We start from the raw sequence: 22,658 nt of genomic DNA, 5'->3' as shown, positions 1-22,658 counted from the left end.
TGCGAGGAGGGGGGGGGGGGGCGGGGGCAGTGCCGTAACTAGGTCAGTGCAGCTGGTGTGGACTCATTTTGCCAGGGCCATATGGTGAGTATGACCGATAACCGCCTGAAGATAAGTGCTTACAATAAGAATATTTATTAGTTTTCTTAACAAAATGTTCAGTTCTTAAAGTTCTCTCATGATACTCCATCGAACTGAGAATTCATACAAAACCATGTTCTCCACAGAGAAAGGCTCAGTATGCTATATCTAGGCGTCTACATTGCCGAAAATAATGTACACAAATTCTCAGCCAAATCCAAACCATGATTGGGCTTAGTTGAATGAAGACTCTCTTCTGGGGGAACATTTCTATTGCTGCACCAGGGCTAGATCGCAGCCTGCAGCACCATGTGGGACTGTGGCAGGGAGTGGGGAAGGGGAGGGGATTTCTATTGCTGCACCAGAACTATATCACGCCTTGCAGCACCACTGGTGAGCCTGTGGCAGGGAATGGGCGAAGGGGAGGGGAAAATTCTATTGCTGCATCAGGCTAGATCGTGCCCTGCGGCACCACTGGTGGGAATGTGGCAGGGGGAGGGGGAATTTGTATTGCTGCACCGGGGCTAGATCGCGCCCTGAAGCACATCTGATGGGACTGTGGCAGGTGGGGGGGGAAAGGGAATTTATATTGCTACATCAGGCTAAATCGTGGCCTACGGTACCACTGGTGGGATTGTGGCAGGGAGTGGGGATTTCTATTGCTGTACCAGGGCTAGATCGTGCCTTGCGGTACCACTGGTGGGACTGTGGCAAGGAGTGGAGGGGGATTGCACATGACCTGTTTATTTCTGACTATGATTCTGGGCGAGTGGGCATACTAGAGAGTGGTATTGAGAAACCTCTTTTCTAAGGACAAGCAATTATCAGAGATTTTCCTGGCACCAGTTACTTGACTCAAGTCACTGTGTTACTCCTATATACTTGAAAGTTTAGTGACTTGAGCATTGCTTTGACAACACTGGCGTGATGACCATTTTTGACCAAAGGTGTAGGTCATGGGTCAGTCTGCCTTGATGATGGCTTCCTGAAAATGGACGGAACAAGTGACCAAAGAACATGGACAGAAGTAGTATTGATAATTATCATGCTACATGTATTCAATAAATCTTGCACTAAGTTACACATAGATAAATACATAAATACACAATGATGATTATAATATCTTAAATGAAACATGCTGCACAGTGCAATCAACTTCTTTAAAGCCCGGGCTGTGTAGAGACAGCAGTATGATGGAATCTGTATAATATAGATACACAATGCTGCAAATGTGACCTTTAAACCAACATGAAACAATACGGCAAATTCTCATTCTAAACAAACAAATATATTATCACTAGTCTTATATCCTTTACATAACCCAACCGATGTAATAATTTTAACAACTTCACATAATCATCAACTGAGGTAATCGTGAACTGGTTACCTATCTTACATAATCACCATCATCATATACATGTAATCATAAACTACTTTCCTATCTCACATAATCATACATTCCTACTCCATGTCATAATAAACTACTTACCTATCTTATATAATCATACATTCCCAATCCATGTTATCATAAACTACTAACCTATCTTACATAATGATACATTCCTAATCCATGTCATAATAAACTAATAACCTATCTTAAAAAATCACACATTGAAAATCCATGTAATCATAAACTACTTACCTACCTTACATAATCATACATTCCTAATCCATGTAATCATAAATTACATACCTATCTTACATAATCATACCTTCCTTATTCATGTTATCATAAACTACTAACCTATCTTACAAAATCATACATTGCTAATCCATGTAATCATAAATTACTTACCTATCTTACATAACCATACACTTTTAATCCATGTTATCATAAACTACTTACCTATCTTACATAATGATATTTTAAGTGATATTTCTGCTGCTGGAGACTTTAATTTGATCTTTGTAACCAGCCGCTAACTATTTCCTTATTAACCTCACTGCCTGTGGCTTTCACCCAAATATTAACAAGCCCACTAGAGTCACTACTAACAGTTCTTCTCTTATTGATAATATACTTACAAACTTAAATATTACCAATGCTGGTGCTAGGGTGAATGTAGCTGGTGTTTTCACAACTGATATCAGTGATCATTTTCATTCTTTTTTACATTCTATATTGAAGTCAAGTTCTATTCCTGGTTATGCTCCGATTTACTCTCGCAATTATTCTGAACATAATATCCGACATTTTGCCTCCTGTATATCTAGCACTGATTGGAGTGAAGTTTTTCTGGCAAATAACACCAACACTGCATTTAATACCTTCAATAATAGTTTTAGCCAGGCTTATTCAGACTGCTTCCCACTGTATAGAGTACGGCAAAGGCTAAAGTATAATCAACCTTGGACTACAAATGGATTCCTTGTCTCAATTAAACGCAAGAATATACTGTACAAGACTTACTTAAAGTCACCAAATCAAGTTAACAAAGAGTCCTTCACCAAATATCGAAATAACCTCAATCACAGTATGCGCATAGCAAAGAGAAAACATACATGTATGCATATTCAACAGCTCTAAACATAAACACTATTTTAAACAATGGTAAAAGTTTTTCAATTACCCTAACAACTTCAAGATGATGATGATGATGATGATGATGATGATGATGATGATGATGATGATGATGATGATGATGATGATGATGATGATGATGATGATGATGATGATGATGATGATGATGATGATGATGGTGATGGTGATGGTGATGGTGATGGTGATAGTGATGGTGATGATGATGATGATGATGATGATGATGATGATGATGATGATGATGATGATGATGATGATGATGATGATGATGATGATGATGATGATGATGATGATGATGATGATGATGATGTCTCTATAAGTGATCCTCAGGAAATTGCAAATGCTACTATCTTACATAATCATACATTCCTAACCCATGTAACCATGCATATTAACATACCTTCGGTAATCATCCTTACCCAACCCATGTATTCATGTATTCATTAGCAGCTTATCTACATACATAACTAGTGAATCACCCAGTGTGTCTATAACCAAGCTTATCTGGCTATTGAGTTAATTTGATTCAGGACTAATATACAACATTGCCCTCTGTCAAAATGCTGAAGCGCCCCCTCGTCTGATGGAAAGTTGTTTACTAATCAATTCTCAATAAAAATCGAACATGAATATGTAAACAGTAATTCAAATGGAATACAGAGAGCCAAGATAATAAAATCTATTAACGCTTAGATAAACTATACTTAGAGGAAAGAAAAAAAATTCTCTGCATTTGATTCAGCAACACAACCTTTTAAGATGTAACTTTTTGTGAGAAATGCATGTTGAATTCCAACAGACTATCCCATCCATTCCATCCCATGCCATGATATGGGTAGTAACTATTGTTAATGAGAAATGTATCTGAACTTATACCTGTTTACACAATAGTATATAATATCATTGTTTCATAACTGATAACAATATAAGAATATGTGTGTCTGTACTTGTTTTCTTTTCTAAAAACAAAGAAATTGCAAGTCCTCAGATGAAAAGAATCAACAGGTCCTCAGAAAAATGTCATTGTTAAGGGGTATTGTCAAGGTTATGGTACGTGAAGAGTGGAAGAAACAACGGGGTCCTCAGTCTGAATGTGAAACACACATGGGTGTGTCTGTGTCTGTTTAGAGTAGTTTTGAGGAGCTGGGGGTTGAATTTGGGTTATCTGTGACATTTCTGTTTGCTGATATGGATGATATATTTGCTGAATTCCAGTGTGTTTGTTAGTTTTGATCCTCTTATCAAGTACTTATTGGAAAGAACCTAGATGGGTCTTATCTTCATTTCTGTGTATTTGATGTTATATCGACCTCCAGGTAGATCATACCAGTATATGCTTGATCTATCATCATCTGCTGCCATATAGTTACCATTGAGGTTAGATGCTGCACAGCTCTTGTACCACCAGGCACTATGCTGATAAGCAGCACAGTTAGATCTGTTTGCTTTATCATTGTCCCTGTCAAAGGTACTAAAGGCAGAGTTAAGATGATAACTCAAAGCATAACCACCAGGGTAACGTCTATCTCTGTCTGTGAATTAAACAAGTAAAGATATTCCCTTAAACTACAATCCATCACAATTAAGGGACCTATCACAATATAGACACATTAAACAATTAGTAAATATGATTGGATATATTAAGTTGAATCTGGGCAGTTCCGTAAACTCGGACGTACATTTCGGATAGTTTATTGGTTCATATCTCAATGAGTATTTATATGAGGTAACTTTTAATTTGGATATTGTTTGTCATCTGCCTTCCAATATTATGCTGTGGGGTTTTCATTTTTTACCTCCTTATAAGCCGCACAAAATTGTTAAAAAAACCACCCGGTGACGGACGTACGTTGAAAAAGTGATTTTTTTTCAGATCATAAATCTTATTGTAGATCACTGGGATATGGAATGTTAAATAATTAAAAGCTTACATGTATCATGTTAATAAGACCTTAAACTAGAATAAGCAGTAAAATCAAATTTAAATTTGATCACCTTCATGCGATATTTTCGCAAAGTTTTTGTGTGATGGACATACATTTTTTGATGATGGATTTACATCTGCAAATTGTACATCCGTCACAACACAATTGAGTTCCAATAAAGCAAAGTTTAATTTGTATATTGTAACGTAACTCCCTCTGTTTCACAACTATTATTCTTACAACCTTGCAGCATGTTCTGTAACTACGGATGACAATTTATCTCAATACTATACAGTACATATATATAGTAGTCAACATAAACCTGACACCTACAGTACAGAGACTATACAAAAAACATACTCTAGCCCTAAACGTTGGGGGTAATATATAATTGAAGAATCTCCATTTTTCAACAAAAACATTTGAACCACGAACCAAAAAAGTTTGGTGAATCCCTGCCAACTAAATTAATCCCTGTTAAAAAAGGTTTACATAATGAACTTAATAACAACCAAGTCAATGCCACATTCATTCAAATTGGCACCAACGAGTTGGCATCAACAATTCCAAAATATACCAAATAAGAAATTCATATAATTTGATTCATCCACATTTTTACCACTTAGCTGAGCGGTGCTACAAGATTTTGATCCATGCTGACCTTAATGACCTTTGATCTTTGACAGTATTAGTAGGTTTTGTACTCACCAAGGGCAACTTACATACAGTGTGTGAGACACATCCAAGTTAACACCATGTGAGCCTGGCAACAAAGTCTTCAGTACTTATCAATGTTGACCTCAATGACTTTTTACCTCTTTACAATCAATAAGGGTTACTCATTTTAAGCAAATCTACATTCCACTTCTAAGTCTGTAAGTGCAAATTTTACACTACTAAGTTAACCAGGAGCTATTGACCTCAAATGAACTTTGACCTTATGTTTAATCTCTGTGACAGCATACATCAAATATTACTACACAGCAGGACATCCATGCTGAATCTCTGTGACAGCCTACAACACAAATATCACTACACAGCAGGACATATATGCTTAATCTCTGTGACAGTCTACATCACATATTACTACACAGCAGGAGGTTCATGCTTAATCTCTGTGACAGTCTACATCACATGTCACTACACAGCAGGAGATTGCAGGAGGTTCATGCTTAATCTCTGTGACAGTCTACATCACATATCACTACACAGCAGGAGGTTCATGCTTAATCTCTGTGACAGTCTACATCACATATCACTACACAGCAGGAGGTTCATGCTTAATCTCTGTGACAGTCTACATCACATGTCACTACACAGCAGGATATTGATGCTTAATCAATGTGATAGTCTACATCACATTATACTACACAGCAGGACATGTAGGCTTAATATCTTTGACAGTCTACATCACAAATCACTACACAGCAGGACATTCATGCTTAATATCTGTGACAGTCTACATCACATATCACAACACAGCAGGACATGTATGTAAACGCGCTCACACGATGTGTTGTTTGTGTATTGTTACGAAGTGTGCGTCATGTAAAGTTGCAGTGCTACTGCGCGTGTGCGTGTTTGTGCGAGTGTGCGTGCGTGCGTGAGTATGTGTTTGAAATTTGTTGTTTTCGTTGGTTCTGTCTTTACGTTCATTTACCGTAATTTGAGTTCAGTCGATATCAAGAACGTATTGAAGCAAGAAGTATTTTCCAGTGTTAAACCAAAGATTTTATTTACCAGACTGACAGATTGACAGTTTAGCAGATTAACAGATTACCAGATAGTTACCAGATATCAAAGCTAATAAACCACGAATCGACTCAACATTACTTCTGCGTTGAATAATCTTTGGATTACAGGAATACGGAATAAAGAAATCTTTATTGATTTATAGTAAATAAAATCTATAATTGAAGATGTCAACAGACGAGGCCCTTACGATGAAGACGCTGTTAATACGGCGCAGGAATAAGAAGGGAACCTTGACTAGAGCAATTAATTCTATTTCTACTCTCATTAGAGAGGACGCAGGAATAGACTCTGTGAAGGAACTCTTAGAGAAAGCGAATAAAAATTTAGAAGCAATAGAAGAGGCCCATCAAGCTGTGATTGAAAAGCTTTTGGAAGAAGATAAGTTTATTTTGGAAGAAGAATGGATGGCGGACGTAGTCAGCAAGTTCATCGCCGTAAAGATCGAAGTCGAGAGGTATGTAGACCTAAGCAGAAAAGGGCCCGAGAGGATCTCAGAAGCTCCCGAAGGCGACGAGGAAAAGAGGTTAACCGACAATGATGATAACGGTATTTTTACTAAGAATAGTAACGTTAGTCATTGTGTTAGCTCTAAGGAAGTTAATGATATTACCGATGGTAATAATAGTAACGTAGACATGAAGAATGGTGAAGGTCTTCTACATTTAAGTTCAAATAGGTATAGTTCTAGTTGTGATTCCAACTATGTATTCCGGTTTAACGAACTCAAATTGGCATTAGAGTTACCGAAGGCTGAGGTATTTGAGTTTAATGGAGACCCCACAGATTATTGGTACTTCATAACCAATTTCGAAGTTAACGTGGCAAGTAAATTGAGCGGTGATGCCGCGCGTTTGCAGTATTTGCTGCAGCTATGTAAAGGTAAAGCGCGTTTCTGCATCGAAAGTTGCGAGCTTCTAGGCGACGAAGGTTACGAAAGCGCGAAGGCAATTTTGAAACGTCAATTTGGTCAACCGCATCTGATTCTGAATTCTTTGATGAGTAAATTGGTTAGTCGCAAATCGATTAAGGCTAATGACGGAGAAAGCTTGTGGAAGCTCATATCCGAAATGCAGAGGTGTTACGTTACCTTAACTCAGATGGGGTATGTAAATGACCTAAATTCAACAAGTAACCTTCTTAAGATTCACAGTTTGTTACCTGTTTATCTTCAAACTGGGTGGGCAAATGTCGCCCAAAAGATACATGAGAGTAGAGAACCAGAATTTAATGACCTTCTATCGTATCTGACAGGTCAAGCTGAAATTTCGTCTAACATGTTTGGTAGGAATATAGGTGTAAGGCTCATTTTAGGTAGTTCGGGAACGGTAAACCCGGCCTTACACTGATACCGTAGATCCGAGCGTGAAACGTGAAATAATCAGGAAAAGCGGGTACTGGATAATATATGTCTTCTTTTATTGATTCAGGATAAAACTATAACTTTGGAACTTGAGATAATTAAAATGTAAAGAGCCCGAAGTCCACAGACGTAAATATAAATTACGGAGCCTACTGTTCTACGTCTGTAGACTTCGGGAGATAAACTTCAACTCCTCGATAAATCTTTAAGAAACACTTAAACCCCTGATTCCAAAATAACAAATTAAGACGCGTTGCACAGGGCACACGCTCTGCCCTTGAACCCGATTGGTGTAAACTTTTAACTCACCCCTTACCAAACTCTTGATTGGTTGAGTGCCAACCTGATATGCAGATGAGCATATGCAAATGGGCACTCAACCAATTTGAACCAGTTTGGCTGTCTTCCAACCCCGAATCATTTAAAACAAAAGATACGCTTCTAATAGTGCGTGATTTATATCCCGCCACACCACAGCGCAAACCACCAATGCGCGAGCCATGGGTGACGTCATAATGACAATAACTAGAATACGCTTCACAATGACAATAACTAGAATACGCTTCACACATGTGTGAAGCGTATTTGCATATGCTCATCTGCATATCAGGTTGGCACTCAACCAATCAAGAGTTTGGTAAGGGGTGAGTTAAAAGTTTACACCAATCGGGTTCAAGGGCAGAGCGTGTGCCCTGTGCAACGCGTCTTAATTTGTTATTTTGGAATCAGGGGTTTAAGTGTTTCTTAAAGATTTATCGAGGAGTTGAAGTTTATCTCCCGAAGTCTACAGACGTAGAACAGTAGGCTCCGTAATTTATATTTACGTCTGTGGACTTCGGGCTCTTCACATTTTAATTATCTCAAGTTCCAAAGTTATAGTTTTATCCTGAATCAATAAAAGAAGACATATATTATCCAGTACCCGCTTTTCCTGATTATTTCACGTTTCACGCTCGGATCTACGGTATCAGTGTAAGGCCGGGTTTACCGTTCCCGAACTACCTAAAATGAGCCATGGGTGACGTCATAATGACAATAACTAGAATACGCTTCACAATGACAATAACTAGAATACGCTTCACACAGGCAAGTCGAGTAGCGTAGTGAGTGACGAGAAACCTCGCGTGAAATCTAATTTTATGAAAGGTAGATCTCTTAAGTGTTTTGCCTGTGATGATGATCATAGGATTTTTGACTGTGAGTCGTTCTGCAACATGAGTTACAACCAGAGGCTAGACATTGTTAGGACAAAGAGGTTGTGTTTTAGGTGTCTATTTCCTGGTCATTCGGTGGCTAAATGTAGAAGGGATACCGTTTGCCCGTTTTGTCAGTCTAACAAACACAATGATCTACTTCATCCTCCACCCAATCAAGAGAATATCTCTGTTATGTCAAACACCGCTGTTTGTGGTAGTAACGTTTTCTTGAGAATTCTGCCGGTTACAGTGACCGGTAACAATGGTAATCGGGTGCATACCCTGGCTATTTTGGACAGTGGGTCAGACACTACTCTGTGTTCAGAATCCCTTAGGAAGAAGTTAGGTGTTAAGGGAAAACCGACGTCTTACACGTCTTCGACGGTTAACGGAGTCGAACCTAAGATCGGTTCAACATTTGATATTACCGTTAAAGGGGAGAATGAAAGTAATGATTTGCCAATAACTGCTCTTTCTGTTCCAAAACTACCCAAGAGTGATGATAGTGTCCCCTCTGCTCGAGACCTCAACCGGTGGCAACATTTGAAACTTATTCCCTGAGGGGATATCTCAAGATACAATCTTGAGCTACTTATAGGGGCGGATGTTCCCGAAGCATTTTGGGTTACGGATGAGAGGCGTGGTGGAACGGGAGATCCGTATGGAGTAAAAACACCCCTTGGTTGGTCTGTTATGGGTCCTACAGGTTTCAGTGGTCGTAGCGATAGAAAGAACATCCATCGCATATCTTGTTGCTCGAATGGAGAGATTCTAAGTTTACTTAAAAGTTCTTGGTCTGTAGACGATGCGCGTATTGGCGAAGGTGATTCTGTCCAAGACAAGAGAGCCAAAGGTATATTAGAATCTACTGCCTCACTTACTAGTGAAGGTCACTACCAGATAGGACTTCTGTGGAAGGACAATAACCATTTCTTGCCTTCCAATAAACCGTTAGCTGAATCACGTCTAAGAAACATAAAACGTAAGCTAATAAGAGACAATGTAATGCGTCAAAAGTATACAGAAACCGTAGAAGGTTACATTGCGAAAGGTTATGCCGAACGGGTTCAAGGTGAAGGTAAGGCTGGTAATGTTTGGTACCTGCCTCACCATCCAGTTGTTCATCCCCACAAAGACGAAGGCCAGAGTAGTCTATGATTGTGCAGCGAAGTGGAGGGATACTTCATTAAACTCGTGTTTATTGAAGGGCCCAGACACGATAAACAGTCTCGTGGGTGTTCTCCACAGATTTAGGCAGCAGCGAATTGCACTAGTTGCTGACGTAGAGGCAATGTTTCACCAAGTGCAGGTAATAAGCGAAGACCGCGATGTCTTCAGGTTCTTGTGGTGGCCTGGCGGTAATCTAGAAAGTGAACCGCTCGAATATAGAATGACGGTGCATCTCTTTGGTGCCACGTCAAGTCCAGCTTGCGCCGGCTATGCGTTACAGCGCACGGCCAGGGACAACGAGTTACATAATCAGGACATTGTAGGTAAGAAAGCCATTCAGTTCATAAGGAACAACTTCTATGTAGACGATCTTCTGGCTTCAGTCGATGATCCAACTGTTGCAATAGAAGTTGTGGAACGCATTAGAAGTATTTTAAGTAAGGGCGGCTTTAGACTCACGAAGTGGGTTAGTAACGATCGTGCCGTTCTCCAAAGCATTCCAGAGTCCGAAAGAGCTCCAAATTTACGTAATAGCCTGGAGACTCTTCCAACTGAGCGAACACAGGGAGTAAGTTGGAATGCCGAAAATGACAATTTCCTATTCAACGTGTCGTTGCCCGACAAACCCTTTACAAGGCGAGGGTTATTGTCAATATCAAGCTCGATCTTTGACCCATTGGGTTTTGCTGCTCCCTTTGTTGTCATTGCTCGGTGCCTCTTACAAGATATTTGTCGCAAAGGGTCTGATTGGGACAAACCCTTGACGGACGAAGAACTTGTGACATGGAAGAAGTGGCTTCAAAATGTTCCTCTTCTTTCATCTATACAGATCCCTCGTTGGCTACAGTTAGATAACGCACAGCGCGTCCAGCTTCACGTGTTTTGTGACGCATCTCAGAGAGGATATGCTGCAGTGGCATATCTCCGCGTGATAGGTGCTGACAGTGAAGCAAGCTGCTCATTCATTCAAGGAAAGGCCAAAGTCAGCCCAATGAAGCCCGTGTCTATTCCTAGGCTCGAGTTAATGGGCGCGGTTCTTGCAGTGACGTTGTACACGTCGATCAAACAAGAGATTAGGTTTGATCTCGATGATGTTATATTTTGGACGGACTCAATGATTGTCCTTGGGTACATTCGCAACGAGGATAAGCGATTTAAAACCTTCGTTGCGAACCGAGTGTCCAAGATTCATGAGTTCTCCTCTCCAAATCAATGGAGACATGTAGGCTCCAAAGAAAACCCAGCCGATGATGGCTCGAGGGGTACGTATGATTTAGGAACGTGGCTCTCCGGCCCAAGTTTCCTTTCGAAGAAAGAAAGCGCATGGCCTTCACTGAAACATGATGATATTGATTTGTCTGGAGACACAGAAATAGGAAAGTCTGTTTTTCTTAATGTAACTACTTTAGTTAATGATAATTTTTCTGAGCAGTTAATCTCCAGGTTTTCATCGTGGACCAAGTTAGTCAAGGTGTTAGCTTGGGTCTTTCGCTTTGTTAATAAGTGTAGAGGTTCATTGGCAGCAAGTGGCATAAATCTGTCTGTATCAGAAATCGAAGCGAGTGAAACTACCATAATTTCATGGGTCCAAAAATCGGCGTTTAAATCCTGGCAGCGTGACCAGCGATTATTTAAACTCAAACCCATTCTTCTTGGAAATGTACTTAGAGCGGGGGGTCGTCTCGACAATGCTGATTTGGGAACTGACGTTAAGCACCCAATTATCTTGCCCCCTAGGGGAGCAGTAGTCACACTCATTATTAGATATTATCATGAGTCGGTAGGTCATGGTGGATTGGCCATGACGTTAAGTGCCATTCGGCAGAAGTTTTGGCTACTGAATGGTCGAACAGCAGTGAAGAGTGTAGTAAGTAAGTGCGTTATTTGTCGTAAGATCCTTGCACGGCCTTCTTGTCAGATAATGGCCGCATTGCCTTCGGAGAGAGTCTCCTCTGACAAACCTCTTTTTAGTTTTGTCGGCGTGGACTATTTTGGGCCATTCGAAGCGAAAAGAGGTCGCTCGACCGTAAAGAGGTTCGGTTGCATTTTTACTTGCTTGTCCTCCAGAGCTGTTCATTTGGAAGTTTGTGAATCCCTTGATGCTGATTCCTTCCTTAATGCTTTCAGACGTTTTGTAGCAAGAAGAGGTCAGCCAGTTAAGATTTTTAGCGACAATGGTTCTAATTTCCAAGCTGGCGAGAAAGAGCTGAGAAATGCTTTTAAAGCCATGAATAAAGATGATGTAGAAGCCTTTTTTCATAGTAAAGGTTGTGAGTGGCACTTTAACCCTCCTACAGCCAGCCATTTCGGAGGAGCATGGGAAAGGCTTATTAGGTCGGTAAGAAGGATTCTAAGAGGCGTCCTGAGGCAGCAAACGGTCACTGATGAGGTTCTTACTACTGTACTAGCCGAGGTTGAATCTATTCTCAACTCAAGACCTCTCACTGACTTCTCCTCAGATCCAAAAGATGAGGAGCCTCTTACTCCGAACCACCTGCTTTTGATGAGACATGGGCCAGACACCCCAGTTGACGCAGGAGTCTCTTACGGGCGTAAAAGGTGGCTTCAAGTACAATACCTTGCTTCCTTGTTTTGGAAGAGATGGCGGAAAGAATATCTGCCTCTCCTCCAAAAACGCCATAAGTGGAATGTTCCGAAAGAAAATGTTGTCATTGGGGACATAGTTCTCCTCACCGACGAAACAATTCCACGCGGAAAATGGCCTTTAGCTAGAATCCATACAGTTTTCAAGAGTAGCGATGGGAAAGTAAGAAGCGTTGGGGTTAAGGTTCGTAATAAAATACTCAAAAGACCGATTACGAAATTGTGTATTGTAAAGAGAATGTCTGATTAGTCTCATTGTTGATTTTTCTTTGAATATATATTACTTTGTCTCAGTGTACTAAATTGTTTGATTGGTTGTAAATGTGTGTGAAATCCATATGATTTAACAGGGGGGAGTGTAAACGCGCTCACACGATGTGTTGTTTGTGTATTGTTACGAAGTGTGCGTCATGTAAAGTTGCAGTGCTACTGCGCGTGTGCGTGTTTGTGCGAGTGTGCGTGCGTGCGTGAGTATGTGTTTGAAATTTGTTGTTTTCGTTGGTTCTGTCTTTACGTTCATTTACCGTAATTTGAGTTCAGTCGATATCAAGAACGTATTGAAGCAAGAAGTATTTTCCAGTGTTAAACCAAAGATTTTATTTACCAGACTGACAGATTGACAGTTTAGCAGATTAACAGATTACCAGATAGTTACCAGATATCAAAGCTAATAAACCACGAATCGACTCAACATTACTTCTGCGTTGAATAATCTTTGGATTACAGGAATACGGAATAAAGAAATCTTTATTGATTTATAATGTATGCTAAATCTCTGTGACAGTCTGCATCACATATCACCATACAGCAGAACATGTATGCTAAATCTCTGTGACAGTCTACATAACATGTCACTACACAGCAGGATATTTATGCTTAATCTCTGTGGCAGTCTACATCACATATCACCGTACAGCAGGCCATGCATGCTCAATCTCTGTGACAGCCTACATAACGTGTCACTACAGAGCAGGATATTTATGCTTAATCTCTGTGGCAGTCTACATCACATATCACTACACAGCAGGGCATGTATCTTAATCTGTGACAGTCTACATCACATATCACTACACAGCAAAACATTTATGCTTAATCTCTGTGACAGTCTATATCACATATCACTACATAGCAGGACATGCATCTTAATCTGTGACAGTCTACATTACATATCACCGTATATCAGGACATGTTTCCTTAATCTCTGTGACAGTCTACATCACATATCACTGTTATATTTGAGTCATGTTATATCTCAGCTTATCACTGTTAGCAAGTTGTTCTTGTCTATGTGTGATACCTTAGCATGTCACTGTACGAACATGGTTTCTATGTCTTTTCATTGCTGCATTGACTGTCATTTTGCTCGGTTTATGAACTGCATGTTATGTATTAGCATTTTCACTGTCAGTAGGCCTAATCATGCTTGATTTATGTGATGTCTTTACAGATCACAAATGTGGGCCCAACTGGTTCAAAAAGTAATGGGCCCCTCAAATTCGGACCCAAAGAATGTGTCCCAAAATGCATTTGAGGTGGAAACAAAATGTGGGCAGACCTGGCCCAAAAAAGGGGCTAGGAAGTTTTTAGACCCAGATTGCCCCAAAATTTAGGCCTATATGTACGGGCCAGCAATGAACTAACAATTCTAAACCAAATTTGGCTACAATCCAACTTAATGTTGCAGAATTATTGCAATGTAAAGATTTTTAGGTTTGGCTCTATAATCTCATTAATATTCATAAGGTCAGCGTCAAAACCAATAGGGCACACCTTCTCATTATAACACACCTACACATTGAGTATGACAAATATCCATCACTCCACCACGGCGGACTTCAGCAAGCGTCACAGACGCACAAAAAACACACACACAAACTTGACTGCATAGGTTCCTCTGCTTCCAGCAAGGAACCAGAAAAATAAATGACATCCAAAGAAATAAAAAAACAGAACATGACATTTAATAGTACAGTGAAGTTGTATACAACAAACACAGAGAGAAACCTATAGTTTGGACAAACCTGCAGTTCCATTAAAAGTTCCCAGTCCAGACAGTCTGTACTTGTCACTTTCATCGTTGATCCGGAACAAGTCAAACTTTGCGTAGTATGGAGCTCCATCTTTGTTCACCATATCGATCCGAAATTGATAGTCACCTTGATTGGTGAGGTAATACAACTTATCATTTCCCAACCAATACTCATGGTCCAGCACACCAAAGCCTTCCTTATAGCTGGTCCAGTTACGATAGAAGTCAACGGAGCCATCAACACGACGTTGGAATACCTGTATATAATGTAAGAATGAAAAGATAATTCCAAATTATTTTCAATAACATTTCAATGAGAAAGTGCATTTAACTTCTTTGTAGAACGAACCTAAGGATGACCTGTGAATGAGCAGTAACATAATCTTCCAAATTAAATCCATTCTGAACTGTAATTCACCCTTCTGTTAAGTGGCATTTTAGAGCAAAGTGAATTTCACCATCTTCTCACCATAGTTGATTGTTCACAGACCATGAATGAAAACTGTTCTAATGTCTGTGTGTGTAATAGATATTCAGACCAACGTTGGATACTGTTGCTAATGTCTGAACTCTGTCCCATTACAAATAATGGAATCTTACTTTCAAACTTCCATACTATTCGCTTTGGAACAGAAACACTTTTAATGATTTGGGCTCAGCTCTGGTTTGAAATGATTACTTCAACAAACCAAAACTGGCCTCATTTGCGGAGAGAATGGGCCTAGTATTGCGACAGACAGATTGCTTTTGTAATAAACTCTAAATCTATATCAAGAGAGCAAACCATCTACTCTGAATCTACTCTGACAATCCCCAATTCATAGACAATGGAATCAAACACTGTAATGATCTCAAGTGGACTTCTGGAGGTTCAAAGTTAGTAAAGAAAAGTAAGAAGTAGAAATTACTGGAAGTTTATTGTGTCAAAACTTGTTTCTTATTCCAACGGATGTTTATTTGTTTCTAGCAAATTCACTGCCACTTCAAATGTAGACCTATAGGTAGGAACAGAACCCCTGACCATTGCGTCACAAACTAATTCCGTACCAATCGACCAAAGTGATCCTGTTGACCAGTGTGAATACGTAAGATTAAAGGAACTGTCAATGAGAATGTGTGTATAACTATTGTACAGAGCACACTTCTGGTGCTTATAATCTGACAATATCCACAGAATAACGACACTTTGGAGGCAAACTTAACCATATTTATGACATAGGATATCATACTAGAATTAAGGTCCATCCTCCTCCGTCAGTCATATACAATATATCGTCTTTACTGTAGGATGTCATACTAGACTTACCGTCCATCCTCCTCCATCAGTCATATTATACATATACAATATATCGTCTATAGTATAGGATGTCATACTAGACTTACCGTCCATCCTCCTCCATCAGTCATATTATACATATACAATACATCATCTATACTATAGGATGTCATACTAGACTTACCGTCCATCCTCCTCTGTCAGTCATATTATACATATACAATACATCGTCTATACTATAGGATCTCATACTAGACTTACCGTCAATCCTCCTCCGTCAGTCATATTATACATATACCATATATCGTCTATACTATAGGATGTCATACTAGACTTACCGTCCATCCTCCTCTGTCAGTCATATTATACATATAAAATATATTGTCTATACTATAGGATGTCATACTAGACTTACCGTCCATCCTCCTCCGTCAGTCATATTATACATATACAATACATCGTCTATACTGTCTATACTATAGGATGTCATACTAGACTTACCGTCCATCCTCCTCTGTCAGTCATATTATACATATACAATATATCATCTATACTATAGGATGTCAAACTAGACTTACCGTCCATCCTCCTCTGTCAGTCATATTATACATATACAATATATCGTCTATACTATAGGATGTCATACTAGACTTACCGTCAATCCTCCTCCGTCAGTCATATTATACATATACAATACATCGTCTATACTATAGGATGTGATACTAGACTTACCGCCAAATCCTCCTCCATCAGTCATATTATACATGAACAATATATCGTCTATACTGTCTATACTATAGGATGTCATACTAGACTTACCGTCCATCCTCCTCTGTCAGTCATATTATACATATACAATACATCGTCTATACTATAGGATGTCATACTAGACTTACCGTCCATCCTCCTCCATCAGTCATATTATACATATACGATATATCGTCTATAGTATAGGATGTCATACTAGACTTACCGTCCATCCTCCTCCATCAGTCATATTATACATATACAATACATCATCTATACTATAGGATGTCATACTAGACTTACCGTCCATCCTCCTCTGTCAGTCATATTATACATATACAATACATCGTCTATACTATAGGATCTCATACTAGACTTACCGTCAATCCTCCTCCGTCAGTCATATTATACATATACCATATATCGTCTATACTATAGGATGTCATACTAGACTTACCGTCCATCCTCCTCTGTCAGTCATATTATACATATACAATATATCATCTATACTATAGGATGTGATACTAGACTTACCGCCAAATACTCCTCCATCAGTCATATTATACATGAACAATATATCGTCTATACTATAGGATGTCATACTAGACTTACGGTCCATCCTCCTCTGTCAGTCATATTATACATATACAATATATCGTCTACACTATAGGATGTCATACTAGACTTACCGTCCATCCTCCTCCGTCAGTCATATTATACATATACAATACATCGTCTATACTATAGGATGTGATACTAGACTTACCGCCAAATCCTCCTCCATCAGTCATATTATACATGAACAATATATCGTCTATACTATAGGATGTCATACTAGACTTACCGTCCATCCTCCTCTGTCAGTCATATTATACATATACAATACATCGTCTATACTATAGGATGTCATACTAGACTTACCGCCAATCCTCCTCCATCAGTCATATTATACATAAACAATATATCGTCTATACTATAGGATGTCATACTAGACTTACCGTCCATCCTCCTCCATCAGTCATATTATTCATATACAATACATCGTCTATACTATAGGATGTCATACTAGACTTACCGTCCATCCTCCTCCGTCAGTCATATTATACCTATACAATATATCGTGTATACTATAGGATGTCATACTAGACTTACCGTCCATCCTCCTCCGTCAGTCATATTATACATATACAATATATCGTCTATACTGTCTATACTATAGGATGTCATACTAGACTTACCGTCCATCCTCCGTCAGTCATATTATACATATACAATACATCGTCTATACTGTCTATACTATAGGATGTCATACTAGACTTACCGTCCATCCTCCGTCAGTCATATTATACATATATAATATATCGTCTATACTATAGGATGTCATACTAGACTTACCGTCCATCCTCCTCTGTCAGTCATATTATACATATACAATACAACGTCTATACTATAGGATGTCATACTAGACTTACCGCCAATCCTCCTCCATCAGTCATATTATACATAAACAATATATCGTCTATACTATAGGATGTCATACTAGACTTACCGTCCATCCTCCTCCATCAGTCATATTATACATATACAATGTATCGTCTATACTATAGGATGTCATACTAGACTTACCGTCCATCCTCCTCCGTCAGTCATATTATACATATACAATATATCGTCTATAGTATAGGATGTCATACTAGACTTACCGTCCATCCTCCTCCGTCAGTCATATTATACATATACAATATATCGTCTATACTATAGGATGTCATACTAGACTTACCGTCCATCCTCCTCTGTCAGTCATATTATACATATACAATACAACGTCTATACTATAGGATGTCATACTAGACTTACCGCCAATCCTCCTCCATCAGTCATATTATACATAAACAATATATCGTCTATACTATAGGATGTCATACTAGACTTACCGTCCATCCTCCTCCATCAGTCATATTATACATATACAATGTATCGTCTATACTATAGGATGTCATACTAGACTTACCGTCCATCCTCCTCCGTCAGTCATATTATACATATACAATATATCGTCTATAGTATAGGATGTCATACTAGACTTACCGTCCATCCTCCTCCGTCAGTCATATTATACATATACAATATATCGTCTATACTATAGGATGTCATACTAGACTTACCGTCCATCCTCCTCCGTCAGTCATATTATACATATACAATATATCGTCTATAGTATAGGATGTCATACTAGACTTACCGTCCATCCTCCTCCGTCAGTCATATTATACATATACAATATATCGTCTATACTATAGGATGTCATACTAGACTTACCGTCCATCCTCCTCCGTCAGCCATATTATACATATACAATATATCATCTATACTATAGGATGTCATACTAGACTGACCGTCCATCCTCCTCCGTCAGTCATATAACATATACAATATATCGTCTATACTATAGGATGTCATACTAGACTTATCGTCCATCCTCCTCCATCGATCATATTATACATATATCGTCTATACTATAGGATGTCATACTAGACTTACCGTCCATCCTCCTCCGTCAGTCATGTTATACATATACAATATATCGTCTATACTATAGGATGTCATACTAGACTTACCGTCCATCCTCCTCCGTCAGCCATATTATACATATACAATATATCATCTATACTATAGGATGTCATACTAGACTGACCGTCCATCCTCCTCCGTCAGTCATATAACATATACAATATATCGTCTATACTATAGGATGTCATACTAGACTTATCGTCCATCCTCCTCCATCGATCATATTATACATATATCGTCTATACTATAGGATGTCATACTAGACTTACCGTCCATCCTCCTCCGTCAGTCATGTTATACATATACAATATATCGTCTATACTATAGGATGTCATACTAGACTTACCGTCCATCCTCCTCCGTCAGTCATATTATACATATACAATACATCGTCTATACTGTCTATACTATAGGATGTCATACTAGACGTACCGTCCATCCTCCTCCATCAGTCATATTATACATATACAATATATCGTCTATACTATAGGATGTCATACTAGACTTACCGTCCATCCTCCTCCGTCAGTCATATTATACATATACAATATATCGTCTATAGTATAGGATGTCATACTAGACTTACCGCCAATCCTCCTCCATCAGTCATATTATACATAAACAATATATCGTCTATACTATAGGATGTCATACTAGACTTACCGTCCATCCTCCTCCATCAGTCATATTATACATATACAATATATCGTCTATACTATAGGATGTCATACTAGACTTACCGTCCATCCTCCTCCGTCAGTCATATTATACATATACAATATATCGTCTATACTATAGGATGTCATACTAGACTGACCGTCCATCCTCCTCCGTCAGTCATATAACATATACAATATATCGTCTATACTATAGGATGTCATACTAGACTGATCGTCCATCCTCCTCCATCGATCATATTATACATATATCGTCTATACTATAGGATGTCATACTAGACTTACCGTCCATCCTCCTCCGTCAGTCATGTTATACATATACAATATATCGTGTATACTAGGATGTCATACTTGACTTACCGTCCATCCTCCTCCGTCAGTCATGTTACAGAAGACATCAAATGAATCCCCATTCCAGTTAGTTGGTTTGATTGTGTAGATGCCATCGGTTGTATTACCAGCATTGAAGACATCCAAGCAGTCTTTCATCTAATAATAACATAACAAGTTACTTAATAGCAAGCAAGCAAACCATGAAGTGACATATCTTATCTTATTAAGGATAATATATGACCTTTGACAGCAGTACACGATCATTCAGCTTTTTCTTCATACTTTTATTGGAGTATTAAAATAGCTAACAAAAATCCTACAGAACAATATGCTGAACGAGGAAGAAACATTAACGTCACATGGAAAGGAGGTTCCTCATCCTATATGCACTCCAATGGACAGACATTTTGTTTGGTGGTAATTCAGGCAATCTGGAAACATTGATGCCTTGATACTTTGTGTCGAATTCATTGCAAATCTCTGACGATTCTAAGCTATTACAAACAGAATGTTCTAATTGACTCTACTGATAGTGTTAATGTTTCCAAGATTCATGGAATGTACTTTTAATGCCAATCACAAAATGTAACCTTCTCTCCTACAAAGAGTGACATCGTAACCGAATAGTTTCAAGGGTATCTTTACTATTGGATGACAAAGGGGAAAAAATATACCAATTTCAATTTTTTTCTATTCATTTACAGTATTCCAAGCTTATTTCTTTGCTGTTTCTGTGAGATCTCTCTTCTACACTGGAAGTGATAATTAACAGCCAACATACAGTATTGTACAGCCAGGCAATATCATAATTGCTCATATCATCATCAAAATTTGAATCTTAAATCTTACTCCTCAAACACAATATTCTCTTACTTCAAAATTGTATGTAATTAAGTATGTAATTCTCACCACGATAGAAGGATCATCACCAGTAGTGGTTTCCATTGGGGTGGTCTGCACTGATTCGCTGGCTATCGTTAAAACAAGAAAACAAAAAAAAATATCTCGTTTTGCTGACTCTTTACATCAGGTACGATAATTTAGTGATATACAATCATTCTGTACTATCTAAGTGTACTCAAATTGGAAGTACTTCAGACAGATCCTTTTAGAGATCAGTTCTGATAAATACATCAACTCATGGCTTGTCTACCGTGCCAGCGTATTGACAAATTCTGACCAACAATTCCAAGTATGATATACGGTAAACTAGGGATGGTTAGGGCATAACTGTTCTCTGATAGGATAGCTTTGATTAAGCTCTCGCTGATTTTTCTATTCTTCAGATTTTCATGGATATTTGACCGTTCTCAGAAATAGAGAGACTTTATACTTGCAAAGGTCGGGAGAATCTAACTCCTTGAAACAAGGAAAAAGTTCCCTTACTTACGGCATGTGTTGCAGTTTACGGTATAATTCCCCTGAACGGGTGCAATAAACCACGAAAGTGTCTGAAGATACAAAACTGATGTTTACTTTATCACATGGCAATTTTTGCTGTTTCCGTTAAGGCTTTGTAGATTATAATTGGGATTGAAAAAGTGGTTACAGTTTGACTAAAGAGGACAGCGACTACAGTGTTTATCACTGCAACTACATATGTATAACACAGTACCCGACTTAAGGGAACACAGGGAGTCACTGTACACCAACAAAACAAGAGGGCAATCTACTGTCTTTGCATGAAGTCAGGGTGGTATGGTGATTACAGTGAACCAATGCATATATCTCTGTATATATAATAATATAGGTCTAACAATACAGGCTAACCATATAGTTTTCACAGATCTCTACTCTATCAAATTATGGTAACTTTACCCAGTGGCGGAGAAACAGGGGGGATTGGGGGGTTTTAACCCCCCACTTTTTGAAGAGGGGGGTTGGCCCACACAATCAACCCCCCTAGTTTTTGCCAGTAATGTTCTGTTATAGCCTATTTTATGTGCTCCAAATGGCATAATAAATCAAATTATTAAATTTGAAATTGTTAAAGTCATTTCAACCTTTTACCTCAACAATTAACGACCGAAAACCGAGTTAGAATTGACCCACACATTATTTCTAGCCCCTTTCCCCCACCTTGCGCATTGGAACTTGTAGCTCATAGCGCTAACTTCACCCCACAACAGACATACACAAAATAACGTTTTGTTGCTGTTGAATAGCTTTGGAACTGTATACACTTGCCAACTTCAACGAGGTGAAGGAAGGAAAAGAAAAAGAAGAAAGAGAGAAAAGGAGAAAAGGATGGAGTAGAAAATACGGCAGGAAAACGGCAAGAGAAAGATGAACAGTGACAAAATTATTCGAATTTGTAAAGCAAACAGCAGATATCACATCATATCAGTGAGCATGAAAATGGCGTTCCACGATAAACAGCCTCCAAACCATGGGC

At 38.8% G+C, this 22,658-nt stretch overlaps 2 protein-coding genes across 3 annotated transcripts in view; one reads left to right on the top strand and one right to left on the bottom strand.

The window, feature by feature from the left end:
* Window positions 1-1,118: 1,118 nt before the first annotated feature.
* LOC139973547 (fibrinogen-like protein A) overlaps window positions 1,119-22,658 on the bottom strand; it is a 31,460-nt gene continuing 9,920 nt past the window's right edge. For both annotated transcript variants that reach the window (XM_071980307.1, XM_071980308.1), the window contains 4 exons: window positions 21,173-21,234; window positions 20,291-20,419; window positions 14,652-14,916; window positions 1,119-4,152 (listed from right to left, as the gene is read on the bottom strand). In XM_071980307.1, the coding sequence (XP_071836408.1) occupies window positions 3,884-4,152; window positions 14,652-14,916; window positions 20,291-20,419; window positions 21,173-21,234 (725 nt within the window). In that variant the 3' untranslated portion in view covers window positions 1,119-3,883. The remainder of the gene's footprint in view (window positions 4,153-14,651; window positions 14,917-20,290; window positions 20,420-21,172; window positions 21,235-22,658) is intronic.
* LOC139973541 (uncharacterized) lies at window positions 6,054-9,417 on the top strand. Its single transcript, XM_071980294.1, has 2 exons — window positions 6,054-7,593; window positions 8,747-9,417. The coding sequence occupies exons 1-2, from the start codon at window positions 6,465-6,467 to the stop codon at window positions 9,415-9,417; spliced, it is 1,800 nt and encodes a 599-aa protein (XP_071836395.1). The 5' UTR covers window positions 6,054-6,464.

Source organism: Apostichopus japonicus, chromosome 9, assembly GCF_037975245.1.
Source record: "Apostichopus japonicus isolate 1M-3 chromosome 9, ASM3797524v1, whole genome shotgun sequence".
Lineage (NCBI taxonomy): Eukaryota > Metazoa > Echinodermata > Holothuroidea > Aspidochirotida > Stichopodidae > Apostichopus > Apostichopus japonicus.
This window is presented reverse-complemented; position numbering and strand designations above follow the sequence as displayed.